General features: G+C 45.8%; 1 protein-coding gene across 10 annotated transcripts in view; it reads left to right on the top strand.

Moving 5' to 3' along the window:
* The window catches only part of KANK1 (KN motif and ankyrin repeat domains 1), a 242,971-nt gene extending 230,380 nt beyond the window's left edge, over positions 1–12,591 (top strand). For all 10 annotated transcript variants that reach the window (XM_058431525.1, XM_058431527.1, XM_058431523.1 and 7 more), the window contains 6 exons: positions 1,233–1,320; positions 4,825–5,044; positions 7,317–7,459; positions 8,699–8,899; positions 10,969–11,067; positions 11,648–12,591. In XM_058431525.1, the coding sequence (XP_058287508.1) occupies positions 1,233–1,320; positions 4,825–5,044; positions 7,317–7,459; positions 8,699–8,899; positions 10,969–11,067; positions 11,648–11,710 (814 nt within the window). In that variant the 3' untranslated portion in view covers positions 11,711–12,591. The remainder of the gene's footprint in view (positions 1–1,232; positions 1,321–4,824; positions 5,045–7,316; positions 7,460–8,698; positions 8,900–10,968; positions 11,068–11,647) is intronic.
* The last annotated feature ends 8,825 nt before the right edge of the window (positions 12,592–21,416 follow it).

Below are 21,416 nucleotides of genomic sequence, written 5' to 3'. Positions count from 1 at the left end.
GGGCAAGAGAATCGCTTGAGCACAGGAGTTTGAGACTAGCCTGGACAACATAGTAAGACCTCATCCCTACAAAAATATCAATTACCTGGGCATGGTGTCACATGCTGGCTGCTCCAGAGGATAAGGTAGGAGGATCACTTGAACCCTGGAGGCTGAGGCTGCAGTGAGCCATGATCATGCCCATGCACTCCAGTCTGGGTGACAGAGCAAGACCCTGTCTCAGAAAAAAGGTAATTTGGGTCTCCTTCAACGCCCTTAAGATTAAAAATATTTTTAAAAAATTTAGAACAGGTTGGGCACAGTGGCTCACACCCATAATCCCAATACTTTGGGAGGCTGAGGCAGGCAAGCAGATAGCTCGAGCCCAAGAGTTCGAGACCAGCCTGGGCAACATGGTGAAACCCTGTCTCTACAAATACAAAGCCGGGTGTGGTGGCACACACGTGTAATCCCAGTTACTTGGGAGGCTGAGGTAGGAAGATTGCTTGAGTCTGGGACAGCAAAACTACAGTGAGCCGTGATTGCGCCACTGCACTTCCAGCCTGGGCAACAGAGTGAGACCTTGTCTCAAAAAAAAAAAAAAAAAAAATGGCAAAAAAAAATCGCTAAATGTTATTCCAGAATGTCATAAAGGCCAATTGGTGAAGCCGAATGTCACCGTCCCAAAAAAGGCCTTAATCTCTGGCTGGAGGTGTTCCTCTGCACAGTGGACGTAACCCTCGGACCCCTAAGAATGCCTGTGCTGCCTCCACCCAAGCACCTTGTGCCATAATGACCTGCCTAGGCTGGCTTGGGGCCACTTGCCTTTTAAAAATATATTTTTAAAAGTTGAAGCTGGGCACAGTGTCCCACACCTGTAATCCCAGCACTTTGGGAAGCCAAGGCAGGTGGATCACCTGAGGTCAGGAGTTCAAAACCAGCCTGGCCAACATAGTGAAACCCCGTCTCTTCTAAAAATACAAAAATTAGCCGGGCCTGGTGGTGCACACCTGTAGTCCCAGCTACTAGGGAGACTGAGGCAGGAGGATTGCTTGAATCCACTAGGGAGGCTGAGGCAGGAGGATTGCTTGAATCCAGGAGGTGGAGGTTGCGGTGAGCCAAGATCATGCCACTGCACTCCAGCCTGGGCGACAGAGCAAGACTATGTCTCAAAAAAAAAAAAATTACATATTTGGGTTGAAATAATGATTTTCTTCTTGTGACCAATCATAACTTCTTTTTTTCCCTTTCAGGTATGAATTAAGTGAAAAGATGTTGTCTGCATGCAACTTACTGAAAAATACTATAAATGACCCCAAAGCTTTGACCAGCAAAGATATGGTGAGTCTGACCTGCAGACACCATCCCCTGTGTGTACAAAGTGCATGAGTGGGCTCATTGTCAAGGCCAGCTGTAGGCTGCCTGAGTTGTTGCTTGAGTGCTTTTCTCCTGAACTGTTTCGAGCATGAGTGGGCTGGGTGGACATCATGTGGTCTTGCTCCCTGGATCACACTGCCAGTGTCTCCTTGAGGCCCAACTTCGGACACCCTTTACCCACCCTGGACTTTCTGGGGGTGGAGGGATGTGAGGCATACACGTGCAGACAGAAAGGAGGGCTAATTGCAGTCAGTCGTCATCTTTCTGCATATTTCATTTCTATTTATAGAACAGTAAGATCCAGGGAGCAGCATCCAAGAATTTTTTTTTTTTTTTTTAAGTTAGCATATGTTTTTAAAAGAAACCTATCTGGGCCGAGGTCAGCATTCCTTTCAGTTATGAAACTGTATGTTATGCTCTGATGTGCAATGCAGGCGGCCACTATTTTTAAACATAAAAATAACTGCACTTGTCATCTCGCAGTCTAAGAGATTCAGAGCAAACAGCAAAGAGTTTGTGGTTGCCTTAGTGATCATGAATGGTACAACATAGGACACATAAGTATTTCTATGGCAATGGTTAATCTGACACCATGGCCAAGAATGACATATTCTCTTGTGTTGAAGTTATGTGCACATTCTTTCTTAGGCCAGACTAACCCACTGGTTGACAGCTGTCTTTTTCTTTTTATTAGTGCATTGAGAAAATGTAGGATCCCCTAAGGATACCAAAATGCACAGATGCTCAAGTCCCTTATGTAAAATGGTGTAGTATTTGCATATAAACTATACATATACTTTAAATTCTGCCATATATTTTAAATCATTTCTGTATCATAATACCTAATACAGGAGCAGGTGCAGTGATTCACTCCTATAATCCCAACACTTTGGGAGGCCGATGTGGGCGGATCACATGAGGTCTGGAGTTCGAGACGAGCCTAGCCAACATGGTGAAACCCTGTCTCTACTAAAAATACAAAAAGTCAGCTAGGCATGGTGGTACACCCCTGTAATCCCAGCTACTCGGGAGTCTGAGGCTGGAGAATTGCTTGCACCCAGGAGGTGGTGGTTGCAGTGAGCCAAGATTGCACCTCTGCACTCAAGCCTGGGTGACAGAGTGAGACTCCGTTTGAAAAAAGGCCTGGAGTGCAGTGGCGTGATCTCTGCTCACTGCAAGCTCTGCCTCCCGGGTTCAGGCCATTCTCCTGCCTCACCCTCCCAAGTAGCTGGGACTACAGGTGTCCACCACAACACCTGGCTAATTTTTTTGTATTTTTAGTAGAGACGGGGTTTCACCGTGTTAGTCAGGATGGTCTCAATCTCCTGACCTTGTGGTCTGCCCATCTCGGCCTCCCAAAGTTCTGGGATTACAGGCGTGAGCCACCGGGCCTCCGAAAGTGCTGGGATTACAGGCGTGACCCTCTACACCTGGCCTCAAAACTTAACACAATATAAATGCCATATAAATAGTTGTTATACTGTATCGTTTTGTGTTACATATTTTTCAAATATTTTCACTCTGCCGGTGGTTGAATCTATGGAAATGGAACCTGTAGCTACAGAGGACCAGCTGTACTAAATAAAATTCCTGGTCAAGGCCAGGCACAGTGACTCACACCTGTCATCCCAGCATTTTGGGAGGCCAAGGCAGTGGATCACTTGAGCCCAGGAGTTCAGTTTGAGACCAGCCTGGGCAACGTGGCAAAACCCTGTCTCTACAAAAATTAGCCAGGTATGATGGCATGTACCCATGGTCCTAGCTACTTGGGAGGCTGAGGCAAGAAGATAGCTGGAGGCCCAGGAAGTTGAGGCTGCAGTGATCCGTGATCATGCCACTGCACTCCAGCCTGGGAGACAGAGTGACACCCTCTCTCAAACAAACAAAAAAAAATTCCTAGTCAAGGGGAAACATAGAACTACATATTGAAATTCTTGGATTTGTATTCATGAAAATACGTGGCTATACCCTGGTCACTAGTAAAACCATAAAATCTCACTGCAGTGTCAGTATTTCCCATCAGGTTTAACCTAAACTTAAAACTGGTGCCTTACAACCCCAGATTTTATAGCCATAGTATACTTTTGTTTCACTGTTCTCAAAATACTAGGTTACTTGGCCTTTGGGAAGGATTCTGTTTTCCTGCATCCTCCAAATTGCCGAGCATGGTGTCATCCACACAGACTGTGATGGGTACATCTTTTTAATTGAATTTTCGTTTGGTGTGAAAGTGTTTAAAGTATTGTGTTGTGAAAAGTAGTAGACGAGTGAACACAATGCCAGGGCTAGATAATTATGTCAGGACACCAGTTATTTAGCAGTAATAGAGTTAGGATGACCAGAAGACATAATTTTCCTTCTTTCAGTGTGACAACTGCAAAGAAACAGGAATCTGAATATATAAAATACAGAAAAAAAAAGGACACTTTTCAGGTGACCCAAAATGTGATTGAAATGCTTAAAACTAAATAATCAGTAGCAGGATGATAAAGAGACGGAAGCTCTGTAATCCCAACTCTACCTTTTCTACAGGAAGAGGACTTCTTGGGTTCTGGTGCTTTTGACATAGGCTGTCTTTCTTTGATATATTTTTAAAGAGTAAGCACTGCAGAAATGAATATTAAACTCATATGAAGGAAGGCCCATTGGAAAGACACTGTAGTCATCCTCATCACCAGAACTGACTATGCTCAGTCTCCACTGAGCTTCATGTGACCCAGGTTTGAGTTGATCATCCACAAAGCAAGTGCCTTCTTCATGTGTCCACAGCCTAAGGAAGTCAGAGGGGAGCTGATGAGAAAATGAAATTAGTTCCAGACAGGCTTCCTTTTTATTTTCCCTTTCCATGGTTGAACAGTTGTATTTGGGACTGGGATGGGAATTGGGTTGGCTACACACGTACGGTCTCCAAACCTAGTGCTGTGCTAAGGAGTTGAAGGAGGTGAGCTTGGTCTGGATAGGAAGGAAGCAGCATAATTCAGTGTAGGCTGCTTAATTTCTTCCTAATTTCTATGAAAATTGTTCGCAAGGCCAGTATGATTACATAATATTAATAGCTTAATAAACTGAGTCAAGCCTTAGTGTTTGTTCTCATCACAAGAACTATGAAAGAATGGTATTATCCAACTTTTCAGATGAGGAAATGGAAGAAGAATAACTTCCTTAGGGTCATAAAGCTTTTAGGTAGCAGAGCCTGCATTGGAAACTCGGTGGTCTGGCTCCAGAGCCTCTGTTTCTGCACGGTGCTGTCTGGTCTTCTTTGTAGACATTAGAATCTACGTGTGGTTTAAAATCAGGAGGAATGTCCCAGTTTGGTGTTTGAAGCTTCTCTTAGGGCTGTTGGTTTTTGAGAGCAGATTCTAACTGCATATATACTTTGACTATAAAAGGACAGGTTACTTTGGCTTTCAGCTAGGTCTCAAAAAGTCTATAAATAGAAGAACTAACGGCCACTCGGTGTTTTGGCAGAGGTTCTGTCTGAACACCCTCCAGCACGAGTGGTTCCGCGTGTCCAGTCAGAAGTCAGCCATTCCAGCCATGGTGGGGGACTACATAGCTGCTTTTGAGGCCGTCTCCCCAGAGGTCCTCCGCTATGTCATCAACTTGGCAGACGGCAACGGCAACACAGCCCTGCATTACAGCGTGTCCCACTCCAACTTCGAGATTGTGAAGCTGCTGTTGGATGCTGGTATGTTGGCTGCTCTTCCACCCCTTCTCTTCTCTAACAGCACTTGGGTTGTGACTCATCTCAGAGAACGTGGTTGAGCCACTCCTGAATTCTCTGACCATGCTAAAATCCTTTTTATTGCTTTTCCACATGACATGGCAAGAATTTTCTTGAGTCATTCAAGAGGCTTGAAGTTTAAACAAAACTGGGTGACACAGATTCTAGATCTGTTTTGAAAGGAGGTTTTGAGGATCTTCTTGCTGCAGTTCAGCTGCATTCAGTGAGAGGCGTATCCCTGGGTAAGAAGCATGACTCACGTTCCTTCCTGAGCTGAATCATGCAGGCTTGGCCGGTTTGCAGTCAGGAGGCAGAGTGCTGCTTACAGGCCCAGGGTCACAGCCTTGGAGCTTGTGGACCACTTGATTTGTCCTTACCCCGTGACTGCTATCCTTGCATAAGTGTGTGTGGTTAGTCAAGATGGGGACTAAGCAAAGCCACCATAGCAGATGGTCAAACGATCCCTATTCTTACCAAAATATACTGTTATTAGGGAAACAGCATAGAGCAAAGGGCATATTATTCTTGTCTCTCAACCATAATAGAATAGTAGAAACTTGCTATCCCAGAATAGAGCCAGTGGACGTCTTAGACATGAAGTGAGGGAGGGGCACATAAACAGATGGTACCCTCAAGAAACTGTGAGCTTTCAACTCTTGTTCAAATGGAGCAGCCCCGTGCCACACAGTCCCCAAATCTTTCAATTTTTGTAATACATATTTTTACTTCTAGTGACAGAGAATTCACAGTATCTCAGTCTGATTAATGAAGATACAATGTGAACCTGACTTAGAATATGCCATAAAACTGTTCCAATTTTCCGAAATTCTGTCTTCATCCACTGTGCAATCTCTTCTGCTCTGTTTTGGGAATTTGGAATTGATGCAGATAAGAAATCCAAGCAGATTTATCCTTGTTTTCTCTTTTAAGTGTGTTTGTTCCCTATTTTTGGAGCCATGTTAGGGTATAACTGCTTCCATCTTACAGGAAGGAATTTCAAGCCGCTCCTCGTCAGGTTTTCCAGACTATAAACAGAGCTGGTGATACGGTCAGCCGGAGTGATTGTTTAAACAGAAGTGGATAATATCCAGGGAAGCTGAAAACAAGATTTCACTATCACTTCTGACAGGAACAGCTTAGTATACCCTTGGATAAAACATCTTGGCAAATTAAATAATTTTAATTCCATTGTTGGATGGTTTGGGTTAATCACTTAATGAATTGTTACTGCTCCCCCTTCTAGGCTGAGATTCTGGCTCCATAAGGTGTAGATCTAGGATGCGTCAGCATCGATGCAGAGCAAAGTCCGAGATGCTGAGGAGCCCCAAAGCGCACACACACTCACCTGTTTCTCCACCACAGGGCCTTTTATTTTCTGCATAAAAAACACTCACTTTTAAAAACATGTCCTTAGTATGGAGTTGTTTGGGATTTTAAGGTAAATGTTCATGGTACCTTTTCTTTTCCTTTATGATAGAAGCATTCTAAACATTTTAACTTCACATTTGGTCCCACATAAAAGCTGCTTTCTAACACTCACCATTCCGGTCATTTCGGAGAAAGTGCTGAAGGAACTTTTAAATGCCCGAAAGATAATTTAATCCCTGAAGAGACTCCTTAAGAATTACAGGAATAGAAAAAGTCTGGTTCATCGAGTCTGTTAAGGGGACTTAACTGCATTTGCTCTCAGCAGACCATAAATTCTAGAGCTGGATGTTATATGATTGGAATTCTGCTTCTCAGGATCCCCCCGACAAGCCTGAATAGTCAATTCAGAGTCTCAGAATGAGTAGTGTTTGGATAAGTAGGTACCACCCTGTCCAACGTTCCGTACATAAGCCTTTACAAACACTTCTTTCATGAGTAGCTCACTATCTGCTTCACTTTCCTAAACACAGCTGAGTGCCTAGATCCCATATGATCGTTTATTCTCAAGAGCAACCATTAGAACAACCACCCAGACGTCTAAGCCATTGCATTTCCGCCACCAGTTGCAAACAAGATATGCTGCAGAAGCATACCGTTGTTTCAGGTCTCGTGAAATAGGAAAAAAAAAAAAAAAAGTTTTTGGTTTAGTGTGAAAACATCTCACGTTTCCTTCTAAGTCACTCTAGGTCTCCAGCCAGTTGGTGCCATTTCACTGGGCCCCTATATACACCATCCCTTCAGTGGCTCCGTAAGCGGCTGCTGTTAGAAGGTAGGCTGCTTCCTAAGAGACTTTTTTTTTTTTTGGCAGATGTGTGTAATGTGGATCATCAGAACAAGGCAGGCTACACCCCCATCATGCTGGCGGCCCTCGCCGCTGTGGAAGCAGAGAAGGACATGCGGGTTGTGGAAGAACTCTTTGGCTGTGGGGATGTGAATGCCAAAGCTAGTCAGGTTAGCGTGCTCGGTTCCTGTGCTCAAGAATGCATCCCTGACCGGCAGGCAGCATACAGGACTGCGGTGGCCACTCTGGCAGAGCAGGCATAGATGCCATGCTCCCACCACAGTGCACTTGTTTGCAGGCCTGCCCTGAGTCCACGGACTGCCTGGTACTCCTTGCTGACCAAACATACCAGGGAAATAGGGCTTAAATTTCACACTGGAAACTTCTCTTCCTTTGTCTGGCCTTTCCTCTGTTTGCATAGTTTGAATGGAAATACTGTTAGTTCCCCTACATATAAATGATGGGGCATCCCCATCAGATACTCAGGGACTGTTGCTTCCTGTCTCTGTGTTGCAGTGTCTTCATAGCAGGCAGTGTCCCCGGTCCGGAGGTGTTCACAGCTTGACTTTTTTTTAAAGAGACAGTCTTGCTCTGTCACCCAGGCTGGAGTGCAGTGTGGCATGATCTTGGCTCACTGCAACCACCTCTGCCTCTCGGGTTCAAGCGATTCTCCTGCCTTAGCCTCCCGAGTAGTAGGGACTAACAGGCACACGCCACCATACCTGGTTTGTTTGTTTTTGTTTTTTTGTTTTTTTTTTTTTGAGACGATCTTGGCTCACTGCAACCACCTCCGCCTCCGGGGTTCACGCCATTCTCCTGCCTCAGCCTCTCAAGTAGCTGGGATTACAGGCGCCCAGCTAATTTTTTGTATTTTTAGTGGAGACAAGATTTCACCATGTTAGCCAGGATGGTCTTGATCTCCTGACCTCCTGATCCACCTGCCTCGGCCTCCCAAAGTGCTGGGATTACAGGCGTGAGCCACCGCGCCGGCCCCTGGCTTTTTTTTTAAGTAGAGATGGGGTTTCATTGTTGCCCAGGCTGCTCTTGAACTCCTGAGCTCAGGCAATCCGCCCGCCTCAGCCTCCCAAATTGCTAGGGTCACAGGTGTGACCCACCACTCCAGGCCCACAGCTTGACTTTTAAACACCACCTGAACTTCCAGCCCCTTAATATACCGAGACATCCTCCACGCTGAAGTAAAGTTGGCTGCTTACTTTATGCCCTCCTTAGCTCATAGCTCACGGGAAGCTGGTTTCTCCCTGCTTGCCACCACCTGCCCCAAGTAGTTCCATCGCCAGTTCTTTCCCTTCTGTCACCGCTCTTCCCCCTTTCCCTAGCACAGCCCCACTATAGGCCCCCACTGCCAGCTCAGTATGTACTTCTGAAGTCCCTGTCATCTCTTCCCATAGGCGGGACAGACGGCCCTCATGCTGGCGGTCAGTCACGGGCGGATAGACATGGTGAAGGGCCTGCTGGCCTGTGGGGCTGACGTCAACATCCAGGATGACGAGGGCTCCACGGCCCTCATGTGTGCCAGCGAGCATGGGCACGTAGAGATTGTCAAGCTGCTGCTGGCCCAGCCCGGCTGCAACGGTCACCTGGAGGACAACGTAAGCTGTCTCCATCGGGCCTCCTGGCCAGGGGTCTGGGGGACTCTGGGCGGGAGCTCTGGGAGTGCTGTTTGGCCAGGAGCGACCAAATCCTCCTTTATTCTCCTCTTGGATTTGTGTCGCCATCTAGGCGCCTCCCTTCACAGCCAAGCTTGGCTACACTTACTGTGTGCAAACTAACACTCTCATAAACTAGTACTCAAAGCAGAATAAATAGGCCCTACCCCAAAAATTCATGAAATGAAAAAGTGATTTAACGCGCACGTCCAAGAGCCCCTCTGCTAAAGGGGAATCAGTGGATTTGGCGCTGCAGAATGAAATTCAGTGTAGGTGACTTCTAACAGGTCCACCTGGAAATCTGGATTATTAATCATTAGAGGCTGGGGTTACACGGTGACTAAAACCAGTTCCTACTATAGTGAACCTTTCTCACCCAAAGTGAAGGCACTGTGACCCATCAAAGTGAGTAGCTTGTGACACAGCATATGCCACAGCCTGCAGACTAGCTTGACTTCTTGAAGCATTTTCCCGTTTCTCCTTAGTCTGTCCCATCAACACCACTCTGCTCTCTTCTCCCAGTTCCCACGCTGTCCACATTTCCAGATAACTCCTTGACCGGGAAACTCAAGCAAAGGGGGTAATTCTGGGTGTCTCCAGGCCAAAGGAGAGGAGTGGTGATAGGGAGAAGGTAGGAACTGGCATGGAGGCAGTGAGACGGTTTAAAGGTCACAGAGGTCGGGCTGGCTTGGTTCCGTTTTTGAAAGCTTATCTCTATAGATCACAGGTTTGGATCAGAGCTTCTTCAGCTCAGAATACCAAAAAGTTAAGAAAATATCCTTTGTAGGTCAGACCCTTCTGAGCCCAAGGCAGTAGGGAGAACAAACCACGGAGTTTTTCACTGATATGAGGGACTGACTAGCTTCACACTCAGCCATCTCCACGGGAGCACACGGGAGCTATAGCTGTACCAGATTCCCTTCTTCCCCTGTGTGGGAGGGAGAGCTTCTGACTTCTCTTTCTTCCAGAAGAGTTTGTTAGCTGTGCTGTGGTTTTTATTTCATTTTACTTCTATTCTCTTTCAAAGCATGTGAGGGGAAGGATCGTAAGATTAAACCGAAGAGAACTGTGTCCTGCTGCTGCTACTGCTGACCAGAGGGAAATCCTTATTTCAAGACTAGATAGGCTGGGCATGGGGGGTCACTCCTGTAATTCTAGCACTTTGGGAGGCTGAGACAGGAGGATCACTCGAGCCCAGGAGTTCAAGACCAGCGTAGGCAACATAGTGAGACTCCCATCTCTATAAAAAAAAATCGTCCAGGTGTGGTGGTATGCGCCTGTAGTCTCAGCTACCGCGGAGGTTGAGGCGGGAGAATCACTTGAGCCCTGGAGGTCAAGGCTACAGTGATCTGTCATCATGCCTGGGAGACAAACCCTGTCTCACAAAACAGACTAGATAGAAAACAAGTTGTGTTGTTCTTTCCCTTGATGCTCCTTTATATCCATTTAAATCCCGGAGATTTAATGGAAATCAAGCAGCTAAGTGAAGCTTTTTTCACCCATATATAGTGTTTCCCCTCATTTCCAGAAGATGGATCTGTGCAACCCACTGGGACTGTGTGCTTACACACAGATGTTACTTGTAGCCTTAAACTGAGGTGGTTAGGGTTTTAGCATCACAGTCCCCTCTCTAAGAGGAAACGTAAAAGATCTTTGGCAAATTGCAGAGTCTCTAAACACACACTACGGCTGCTTGCCTGGTCATTCATAATTAGAAGAAAAAAAAACCTTTCTATCCCCATCTTCTGCTTCCCCCTCCTGGTGGGCAGAATGGTTGAGTAAGATAATCCTCTTAACTGGGACCTCTGGAAGGTGGAGGCTTGCCTCATTCATCTTCACATCCTCAGGCCTTCACAGTTAGGGGTCCCAAAAAAGTTTCCCAGAGGACCGGACGAGTAGGGATATTTGGGGAACCTTGCCAATTATTGGAGGGTGTTTTGTTCTGTTACCTTTCGGTTGTCTGGAGGTTTAGGGAAACCCAACATAGCTTGTTCTTTCCATCTTATCTTAAGGATGGCAGCACTGCGCTCTCGATCGCCCTGGAAGCAGGACACAAGGACATCGCCGTTCTTCTGTATGCCCATGTCAACTTTGCAAAAGCCCAGTCTCCGGTCAGTGTTGTGCTTCGGCATTTGTAAATAGGCTGAAATCCACCAGACTGGTGGACCCCCTTCCTCCAGGAATTGACGGGAGACAGATTTTATGTTGATTTAGAAAATGGAAGTTTTAGTCTGGAGCTTAAGGGTTCATCCTTTCTGCCTCCGCCCTGCAGAAGGCAGGAGAAGGAATGTTTTAGCAGAGGCTGGGCCTTGCTTGTCTTTCCAAGTCATATGCTCAGCTTCCCATGGAGGTTTTGATTCTGTGCAGCATTATCCAGATAGCACCCCCCGAGCCCGTGGGGATATTTCACCATGGTTCTGGCATTGTTCCTGAAGCCGATGGCAGGCAGCCTGTAGTCCACAGTTCACTCGGAGTGGGAAGGTGACTTCCCAGGACAGCCGGACATAGCACTGCTGAGCCCAGCTGGCCTTGGAGCTGTGGACACCTGTTCCCTGTTCTCAGCCAGAGCTGTCCTGGCTCGGGCTCACAGCTGGTTGTTGGCTGTGGTGCGCCAAGATCCTATGTCACAGGGTACACATCTGCCTGAGGTCACTTATTAACCCCCAGTTTTTTTCCTTTCCTGGTCTCTAGGGCACCCCTAGGCTTGGAAGGAAGACGTCTCCTGGCCCCACCCACCGAGGTTCATTTGATTGATTGTATGCAAATAACCATCCATTTACATGCCACCATTAAGCTGCTAATTGTTCCTGTTGGGGTGACAGATACTGAATGTATATGTATTGTGCCTGAGCTCACCAGCAAACAGGAGCATCAAGCCCAGGGGTAAAGGCTGAAGCTTTCACAGTGCAGAGACTGCCAGCCTGGGCACGCGCACCTCCTTGCTGGCCATCTTCTGTGTAGGGCACACTTTAACCCAGTCTCTGTTGCTGTTGAGTCTCTGCTCCATTTTGTACAGTCATAGGGAATTCTGATCTGAAGGGGCACCTTCTGTTCACTCTCACAAAGAAGTGTCAGGTTCTCACTGAGATGTTTTAAGATTTTTCCACAAATATTTATATTTACTAAATGTGGAACCATTAGAAAGCTCTTCCAAAATCTCATTCCAGCATAGTTTTGGATTTTTCTTTTGTCTTCTTTTAAAATAAGGAAGTCGAGATCAATTTGATCATCAGTAACTTGGGCCTGGGCTAGACAAAACTGAAAGTGTGAAACTTACAAAAGAATATTCTCATTTGGTTTTAGCTAGGTAGATGTAATATATGACTTTTTATAAAAAGGGTTATCTATGAAATTGACACAGTATTTTAAACTTTTATATTCCATACTAAAGACATGAAGAACTACATGTAACGTTATCATTTTTATTAATTGCACAACTCTAATGATAAAGGTTGGATTGTGTTTGTTAGAGGAAGTGGCTCTGTATTTGCCTGTAGAGAAACACAGTGTAGTTCTCTTTGTATTTATGGATTCCTTTATGCCGTGTCACATTGACTTTGGTCCTCTATGTATTTAAATGTTTGAAGTGCCTTAGACTCTTGCCATATTTTCAAAATAAAATTTCATTAAGCTCTTTTCCTTGTCCCTGATTCATCTCTGACAGCTGTCCGCCCCGAGCCAATTGACTTACGGCAGTGGCAGCACACCCTGATGGATTGAGCTGAGCAGGGAGGGTGAGTGCGCCAGTCGGCCCCAACAGGGAGACAGCATCTTCCGAGGGCGCTTGTCCACTTCCACAGCTTGGCTCCCGACTCAGATTGCAAGTCGGGAGGCTGAAGTTTGAGGCCTCCTTAGGCAAAGCGCTCTTCTGGCGGGGAGCCCGAGATGGTTCTTCTCAGGTGCAGAAGCTCTAGTCCTTGACTCTGAGTACAGCTGCTGGGTGACTAGGTGATACGTGTAGTGACAAGAAAGGAGAGATAAAGCCAGAGAGACTTTTTTTTTTTTTTTTGAGAACAGAATCTCCCTCTGTTGCCCAGGCTGGAGTGCAGTGGCATGATCTTGGCTCACTGCAGGCTCCGCTTCCCGGGTTCACGCCATTCTCCTGCCTCAGCCTCCCACGTAGCTGGGACTACAGGCAGCCGCCACCACGCCCTGCGAATTTTTTGTATTTTTAATGGAGATGGGGTTTCATTGTGTTGGCCAGGATGGTCTCGATCTCCTGACCTCATGATCTGCCCACCTCGGCCTCCTAAAGTGCTGAGATTAAAAGCATGAGCCACTGCATCTGGCCTCACATTGTTTTTAAACAGTAAAGAAAGTCGAGACCATCTCATTAAATGAAGCAGCATGACAGCCAGGATTCAAACCAGGTGTTTTGGCACAACTGCTGGTGGTGAGTTTTGGCCAAGGCCATCTATGAGAGCCAGGTGCATCGGAGAAATATCAGAGACTTCTTTCCCGCCTGCCTTCCTTCCCCCCCTTTTAAAAATTAAACATTATTGAGCTCAGAAAAGAGGCCAGAGAATAGACTTTTCCCATAGGTGTTTCATTATGAGATGTGTTTCAGAGTCAAGATCTGAACCTTTTGGAGGAAAACTTGGGGGGCTGTGAGAGCCATGCTGGCAGTGCAGGCAAACCTGGGCAGCAACAGACCAGCTCTCCCAGGACCACAAGGATGACCTTCCTCTGCATGAACTGTGAAAGTGAGGTCACAGCCACCTGGAGGCACATCCCTCTCAGGACATAACCTACTAGCTGAGATACGTGCTGAATTTCAGATTATGTAGCTGTTTAAGCCCAAGTTCCTACAGATCCAAAATGGCACAATAAAAGCCGGAGAGAAAGAGAGAGAGAGAGAGTGTGTGTGTGTATGTGGAGAGAGAGAGGTACAGCCGTGCGTGGTCTGCCCCTTATGGGCATGACCTACCTTTTGAGCAAATAAGGTTGTAACTCTGGTGGTTTGTGGGCCTGGAAATTTTCTTTGTTCCATCTGAGAAAGGAAAGGCATGAATGTAAATGAATGAGCAAATGAACCCCCGTGTCTGCATGCTGCCCTTCTGATTTCTCATGCTAGATTTTGAAAAAGAAAATGAGTGCTTGTTTTATCATTGAGTGAGGTCTTACACAATATGCATCTGACCTCTAATGAATGCTAGCTGGTACCTTGTTTGCTCTAATCACACTAGGCATTTAGAATGCCTTTTATCTTGGGATCCTGGTATACTGTATAAACAAGCCTGATTATGCCCATTGGTAGAGCTGCAGTTTGTTGAGGCACAAACTCCATAAAAGGGATTTGTGACAGGAGGCTTGGGCAAGGTTCCCAAGTAAGACGAGCATGGGGTTGGCAACTCCTGATCTTATTTTCCAGCTTAAGGGAAGTCTAGGTGGGTGTGGTGGCTCACACCCATAATCTTAGCACTTTGGGAGTCTAAGTCAGGCAGATCACTTGAGACCAGGAGTTCGAGACAAGCTTGGGCAATATAGCAAGATCTCATCTCTACAAAAGAAAAATTAGCTGGGCGTGGTGGCATGCACTGTAGTGCCAGCTACTTAGGGGCTGAGACAGGAGAATCACCTTGGCCTAGGAAGTAGAGGCTACAGTAAGCCATGATTGTGCCACTGTGCTCCAGCCTGGGTAATAGAGTGAGACCATGTCTCCAAAAAAAAAAAAGGAAGGTTTAAATCTTTAAGTGATGAAGAGCCAATTTCCCAGAAACCTTGCCTTGGAAGTTGAACCACTGACAGTTGGGAGCCACCCCAAGACAACAGGAATGGAACAGTGGGACTTTTGAGAGTTTAACGTTAAGAAAGTAAAAGTAAGCCAGGTGTGGTGGTTCACACCTGTAATCTCCGCTACTGGGACAGAGGCTGAGGTGGGAGGATTGCTTGAGTCCAGGAGTTTGAGGCCAGCCTGGCCAATGTACTGAGATCCCCAACTCCTTAAAAAAGAAACAAAAAAAAAAAAAGGAAAAAGAAAAACTGGCGACTTGTTCTGACACTATTACAACTAAACTGACAACTAAATGTGTCAACAAGGGGGAGGAAGGGTGCTTCTGGAGACATTTACTAGGAACACTTCATCTAGCACTGGTCTCCAAAATAAATGAAGCACTGAGCCCTTTCCTTGTAAGTTAATACTTGGGAGAACAACATTATCCCTGATTTTTGTAGTACTGAAGTACTGCCAATATCTGACAATCCGTGCAGATGGAATCACATAAGAAAACTATTTCTCCTTCAAAGGAAATAATGACCAAACAACCTTTCTTTAAATCCTGCTAGATCTTTTTTGGGGGAACCTGCTACAAGTAGAATTACATTTTTATGATTTTGTAGCTACAAGTAGAATTACATTTTCATGATTTTGTATAAGCCTTCCCTTCACAGGATACTTAAGAATTTCCAGAGGGAGCAGGTAGAAAATGCAAATTTCAGTCGGACACGGTGGCTCACGCCCATAATCCCACTACTTTGGGAGGCCGAGGCAGGCAGATCACCTAAGCTCAAGAATTGGAGATCAGCCTGGGCAACATAGTGAAACGCCATCTCTACTAAAACTACAAAAAACTAGCCGGACATGGTGGTGCACGCCTGTAATCTCAGCTACTCGAGAGGCAGAGGTTGCAGTGACTCAAGATCACGCCATGGCACTCCAGCCTGGCCAACAGAATGAGACTCCGTTATCAAAAAAACAAAAAAAGCAAATTTCCAGCCTGGTCTGAGAATCCCCATCCTTAACAAGCATCCCAGGGGTTTCTGAACATAGCCTTTGGTCCACACTAAGAAGCTGTTGCTCCCAAAGTATGAGACATGATACATCTATTCTTCCCCAAACATGTTAGGCAGGGTGAGGGAGCTACATCAAAACAAACACTGGCTTTACCTTAGCTCTGTAAGGAGCCGGCCTTCCCCTGGTGATCAGGATCCCACATAGGCTGTGGTGCTGCACATCCATGTTCAGTAGCATTTCTGCATCTCCTGAGCTGCAGACAGGCAGGTGCTGCTTTGCTGTCACTGGTGCAGGCAGCTGGATGCCTTGTTGAGGCTGGTTGTAGGAGACCAAGTGCCAGCTGGGCAGGCCGCTTCTCATGTGTCAGGCAGCAAAGAGATTCTCGATATGGTCCCATCTGCTCTTTTAGGAAGTACTGGGTGTGCTGAAACAGGTAATAAGGAAAGTATTTATTAGGTAAAACGACTCCTAGAATAAAGTCATTTCTAGAAGGCCAGGAACCATGGCTACCACAGATCCATTTTGCCATGCTTATAAGGACCAGAGAAGGTGGCTCAGTATATAGGTGACAGTGGCTGGTAGGTAGGCAGCTCTTGGAATATTTTCCCAAGCTAATCTTTTCCATTTCCACTTCCTCGTGGAGCTGGACCATTACTGCTCAGAAGCAGGCCATGAACCATTGCTTTGGCTTTGGAATAAAGACAGTTTTCCATTTTCTTTTTTTACTAAAAGCACTTTTTAAAGCCCTGGGCCTTAGCCAGAAACTGTTCTACTTTCATGCATAAGGAAATTACTAATCATACGTTTTCTCTGCTCTTATTCGGCATGGCTGTAATTTAAAAGCCAGCTGATTATAAAAATGTAAAGTACATTTTGTTACAGTTTATTACCACAAAGCATGTGGCTGAACCGTAGACCAGTGTTCCTGAGCTGCTGTCGCTCGAGCCCCTCCCCACTGAAGGCAATGGCTACTCCCTACAGGGACCAGACAGTCACGGCTTTTCAAGCATGAAAGATGGCATTATTTGGAACTTGTAATGATATCCTTGAGATACCTATCCTGAATTCCGGCAAGGATCTTGCAGTGAAGCTGGAAAACAACATACCATTTTTGCAGGTGCATGCTTAGGCAGAAATGTCTGATTTAGAGGATACTGGGGAAGGAGCTGGCATTTTAAGAATCCAGCTGCCCACTGCATCTCCATTAAGATCTTTGTTGATTAAAGAGGTAAGAGGATGGAAAACATATCCCTAATTTTCATAAAATGGAAGCTGCATAAGAAATATTCCTATTTCCAAAACCAAATGTCAATCTTTTATTGGAGCCAAAGTAAGTTTTACACTTGCTCCCCATTCCCCAACCCAGAAGGAACTAGTTACCCAGCCCTAGAAACCACCTGGAAGGCTAAGGCTGTGCGATTGAGAGCGAGAGAAAATTCCTGAGCTGCAGACAGGCAGGTGCGGCTTTGCTGTCACTGGTGCAGGCAGCTCGATGCCTTGTTGAGGCTGGTTGCAAGAGAGCAGGTGCCAGCTGTGCAGGCTGCTTCTCACGTGTCAGGCAGCAAAGAGATTCTCGATATGGTCCCATCTTCTCTTTTAGAAAGTACTGGATGTGCTTAAACAGGTAATAAGGAAAATATGTATTCGGTAAAATCCCTGAGAGGTCAGAGAGCTCACCCACCCCCAATCCTGCCTAAAATATGTCACCCCCCAGAAAATCCAGTCTTCCAACAGGAAGCTTACTAGGATGAAATCTCGTGCTTCGGTTTGTAACACCATCTGCCAAGACTGACAAGTTCCGGTGCCTAGCTGAGAAGTACTAGTTGAATGAATGACTATAAAAAAATAACTGAAGTGTGGTGTTAGAAGTCAGGAGTGTTGCCATGAGGGAGCTGGAAGGAGCCCAAATGGGGCTGGTAAGCTCCTGGTAACGGTCCATTTCTTGCCTGGGGATAGCTGCACTGTTATGCTCGCTTTGTGACCATTCATCAGGCTGTAGACACACGTGTGTGCTTTCCTGTATGTATATTAACTTCATTTTTTTTAAAGTTTAAGAAAATGAAAAAGTTTGATCAAAAGAGACCTTGGGAAGGAAGGTGTAGATTTGAGCATCAATATGATCAAAGAGATAGTGAAATAATGTAAAAACTGGAAACTCTTAGCCCTGCTATTTCTTGAACATGAACACACAGCTTTGCATGATGGCCGTTGTGGCCCACTCATACCTTGAATAGCAGTCACGAGGGCTGTTCTCAGATACTCCAGTTCTTTTTCTGGGCACAACAGGATAGGATGTACTACCCACACCGTTTTGAAGTTAGACTTGGCCGTGTGACTTCTCCAGTGAAACAGAAGAGGGGTATGTGTCAATTCCAGATGGAAGCTTTAAAAGCCAGGGCAGTTTATCATATCTTGTACTCCCCTTGTCATAGTGATGATCACGGAACCAAGTGTTGACACAAACATCCCATTGGCGTCGTCCCTGAGTGACTACGTGGAATAGAGTTCCCTTGCCAAGCTGTGTTGCAGGTGTATTAGGAACAAGAAATAATCCTTTATTATGCTAAGCCAGAGAAGCCAGGGAGTGACTTGCTGGCACAGCGTAACTTAGGTTTTCTTTATCGATACAGAAACTGGTTCCTGGAAGTGAAGTGCTGCTGTGTAACCAAATGGCTTAGTAGTTGATTGGTGGACAGCAACAAAACTGTCCCTGGAGACTTAACCATGGAACAATGACAGCTATTTGGATGACTATTTTCTTAATAATCCCCAGGGACGGTACATACCAGTACCATCCTAGTTGCAGAGAGAGAATGTAACCTATTCTCTACAGTGGATGCCTTAGGGCACTAGGGACTAAATATTTTTGTGAAAGGAAAGCCATTTCCTATGTACAGTCTGCCTAGATTGTCTCTTACAAACGTGTAGCTCTCAAACTTTGGTGTGCATCGGATTCCCCAGGAGGGTTTGTGGAAACGCACTGCTGGGCCTCAACCCCGAGTTTCCAATTCGGTAGGTCTGGAAAGAGGCTCAAGAATTGGCATTTCTAACAAGTTCCCAGGTGCTGCTGATGCTTCTGGTCCAGAAACCCCACTTTGAGAAATGCTGCTCTAGAGGAGAGGCTCTGACAGACAGGATTCCTGTCCATCAGGGAGCTCTAAAGTGTCTGTTCTTTCATCTTTGTAGGGCTTTCATCTTTTGCAGTTTCCAGTGACTAAGCCTTGTGGGTTAACCTGTTCCCTATGGAACTTTTGCTCCCCAGTATAAAAAACAAATTTTGCAAAGATACCATTGCCCAATAGGAAGTCTTTCTACAGCTTGTACAATATATCAAGTGTTTATAAATCCTGTATTCATCCAGAATTTGGCCATAGAACTTGACTCACAGCAGTCTTGTAAGAAAAAAAAAATGACTCATACATTTCCCTTAGAAAGAAATGTTTCTTTATGCTAATTCCGTGAGTCTTTGTGTCAGCTCACTCCTTTATGAATGCACATTTTAAAAAATCATGGTTGGCCAGGCGCCGTGGTTCATGCCTGTATGTAAGCCCAGTACTTTGGGAGGCCGAGGTGGGTGGATCGCCTGCGGTCAGGAATTCGAGACCAGCCTGGCCAACATAGTGAAATCCCGTCTCTACTAAAAATACAAAAACTAGCTGGGCATGGTGGTGGGCGCCTGTAATCCCAGCTACTCAGGAGGCTGAGGGGGTTGCAATGAGCCAAGATAGTGCGGTTGCACTCCAGCCTGGGCAACAAGAGCAAAACTTTGTCTCAAACAATAAAAATAAAAAAAAACATGGTCTCCTCTGGAAACCCGGGTGGCATGGAGGAGAGTGTGCTGCACTGCCGCCCTCTCAGCTGCTGCCTCTGCATTCCATCCTGGGTTCTGATTCTGCCATCGCGCAGAAGTGCACAGTGTTTTTCCTTTCCAGAGCAGAAAAACGGTCATCCTAGGTGTTCACACTAAGATCCAAGAGACTGAGTAATCTGTATTGGAAAGCCACAGGGGCCCAATGGACCCAGCAACCAATGGAAGATCCTCTTGCGTAAGGACACATACGGTATGTGCACAGCGCTAAGTTCAGAGACCAAGTTGAGATGAGTTAGAAGAGGAAGAAGAGAGCACTGTTTCACTGGGAAAGGAGGCAACTTGTTTATATCTTCTCTCATCTATAAATTAACCTCCAAGAGACAAGACACTCAGAAAGTACACTTGCTGAGATTGATTGATAGAAGGCCTTGAATGACCAAAGGAACATTAATGAACTTCCCCATATGCTTCATTCAGTCATCATCAGAGATATATGACCACTACATAACCAAATAGCTAGAAGCTTGGTGTCTGTCTTATAAACCTTGCTATAGATATTGGTCTGCAGAACTTTTTTTTTTTTTTTTTTTTTTTTTGAGGTGGAGTCTCACTCTGTTGCCCAAGCTGGAGTGCAGTGGCAACGTCTTGGCTCACTACAACCTCCGCCTCCCAGGTTCAAGCGATTCTCGTGCCTCAGCCTCCTGATTTTTATATTTTTAGGAGAGACGGGGTTCTATTTTTGTATTTTAGGAGAGATGCCTGGCTAATTTTTATATTTTTAGGAGAGACGGGGTTTCATTATGTTGGCCAGGCTGGTCTCAAACTCCTGATGTCAGGTGATCTGCCCACCTGAGCTTCCCAAAGTGCTAAGATTACAGGCATGAGTCACTGTGCCCGGCATATATTTAAAAAGGTAGAGCACAGGCATTTTACTTACCTTTGTGTGTCGGAGTTTAGGGATTCCAGCTGAGGACAAACATCCTACACTTCCCAGTGCACGACAGTCTTAGGTTCAGAAATTTGTTTTGCCAAATTCTTGTCACTGCTTCTCATCCTTTTTAAAATTAGGGGTCCCAAACACTGCCATCACCCACCAATAAGTCTTCTGAAGATTACCTCTCTGCCAGGCACTGTGGCTCACACCTAATAACCCCAGCACTTTGGGAGGCCAAGGCGGGTGGATCACCTGAGGTCAGGAGTTGGAGACCAGCCTGGCCAACGTGGTGAAACCCCATCTCTACTAAAAATACAAAAATTAGCCGATCATGGTGGCTTGCACCTGTAATCCCAGCTACTCAGCTACTTGGGAGGCTGAGGCAGAAAAATCCCTTGAACCCAGGAGGCAGAGGTTACAGTGAGCCGAGATCACACCACTGCACTTCAGCCTGGGTGACAAGAGTGAGACTCTGTCTCAAAAAACAATTAAAGATTACCTTTCAATGATCTGTACCTACATTTACCTCTGCATGGAGAGGAGTTTCACCCAGGTGCCAACGTGATGAACATTAACTGCTATTAGCAATCCACCCATCCGGGTGGACAGGCTGTTAACCAGAGTCTACAGAAACGTAGGCAGTCACTCCTCCCTTTGCTTCCCCCTCCTGTTCATTTGATGCCTAATAAAGAATGACTTTTCACTTGTGCTCACTGTCCAGTTTTTACCAAGATATGAAATACATCTACATCGCCGAAGACCAGTGCAAGATATTCAGTTTGGGGCAATGCAAGGAAAGAAGTAATCTACAGCGAACTATTTTATTTGAAGGTGAAAGTTGCTTCTGATAACTCTTCAAGAAGTGCATCATTCTAAGTGGGACATTTCGGTTATTTGTGGTCACAATGTTGTTAGCTAACAGTCCTCAAAGCCTCAGTAGCCTACCATAGTAAGCATGCATTGCTCACACCTCTGGGTGCCC

The sequence above is a fragment of the Hylobates moloch genome, unplaced genomic scaffold (genome assembly GCF_009828535.3).
Source record: "Hylobates moloch isolate HMO894 unplaced genomic scaffold, HMol_V3 SCAFFOLD_19, whole genome shotgun sequence".
NCBI classification, from domain to species: Eukaryota; Metazoa; Chordata; class Mammalia; order Primates; family Hylobatidae; genus Hylobates; species Hylobates moloch.
This window is presented reverse-complemented; position numbering and strand designations above follow the sequence as displayed.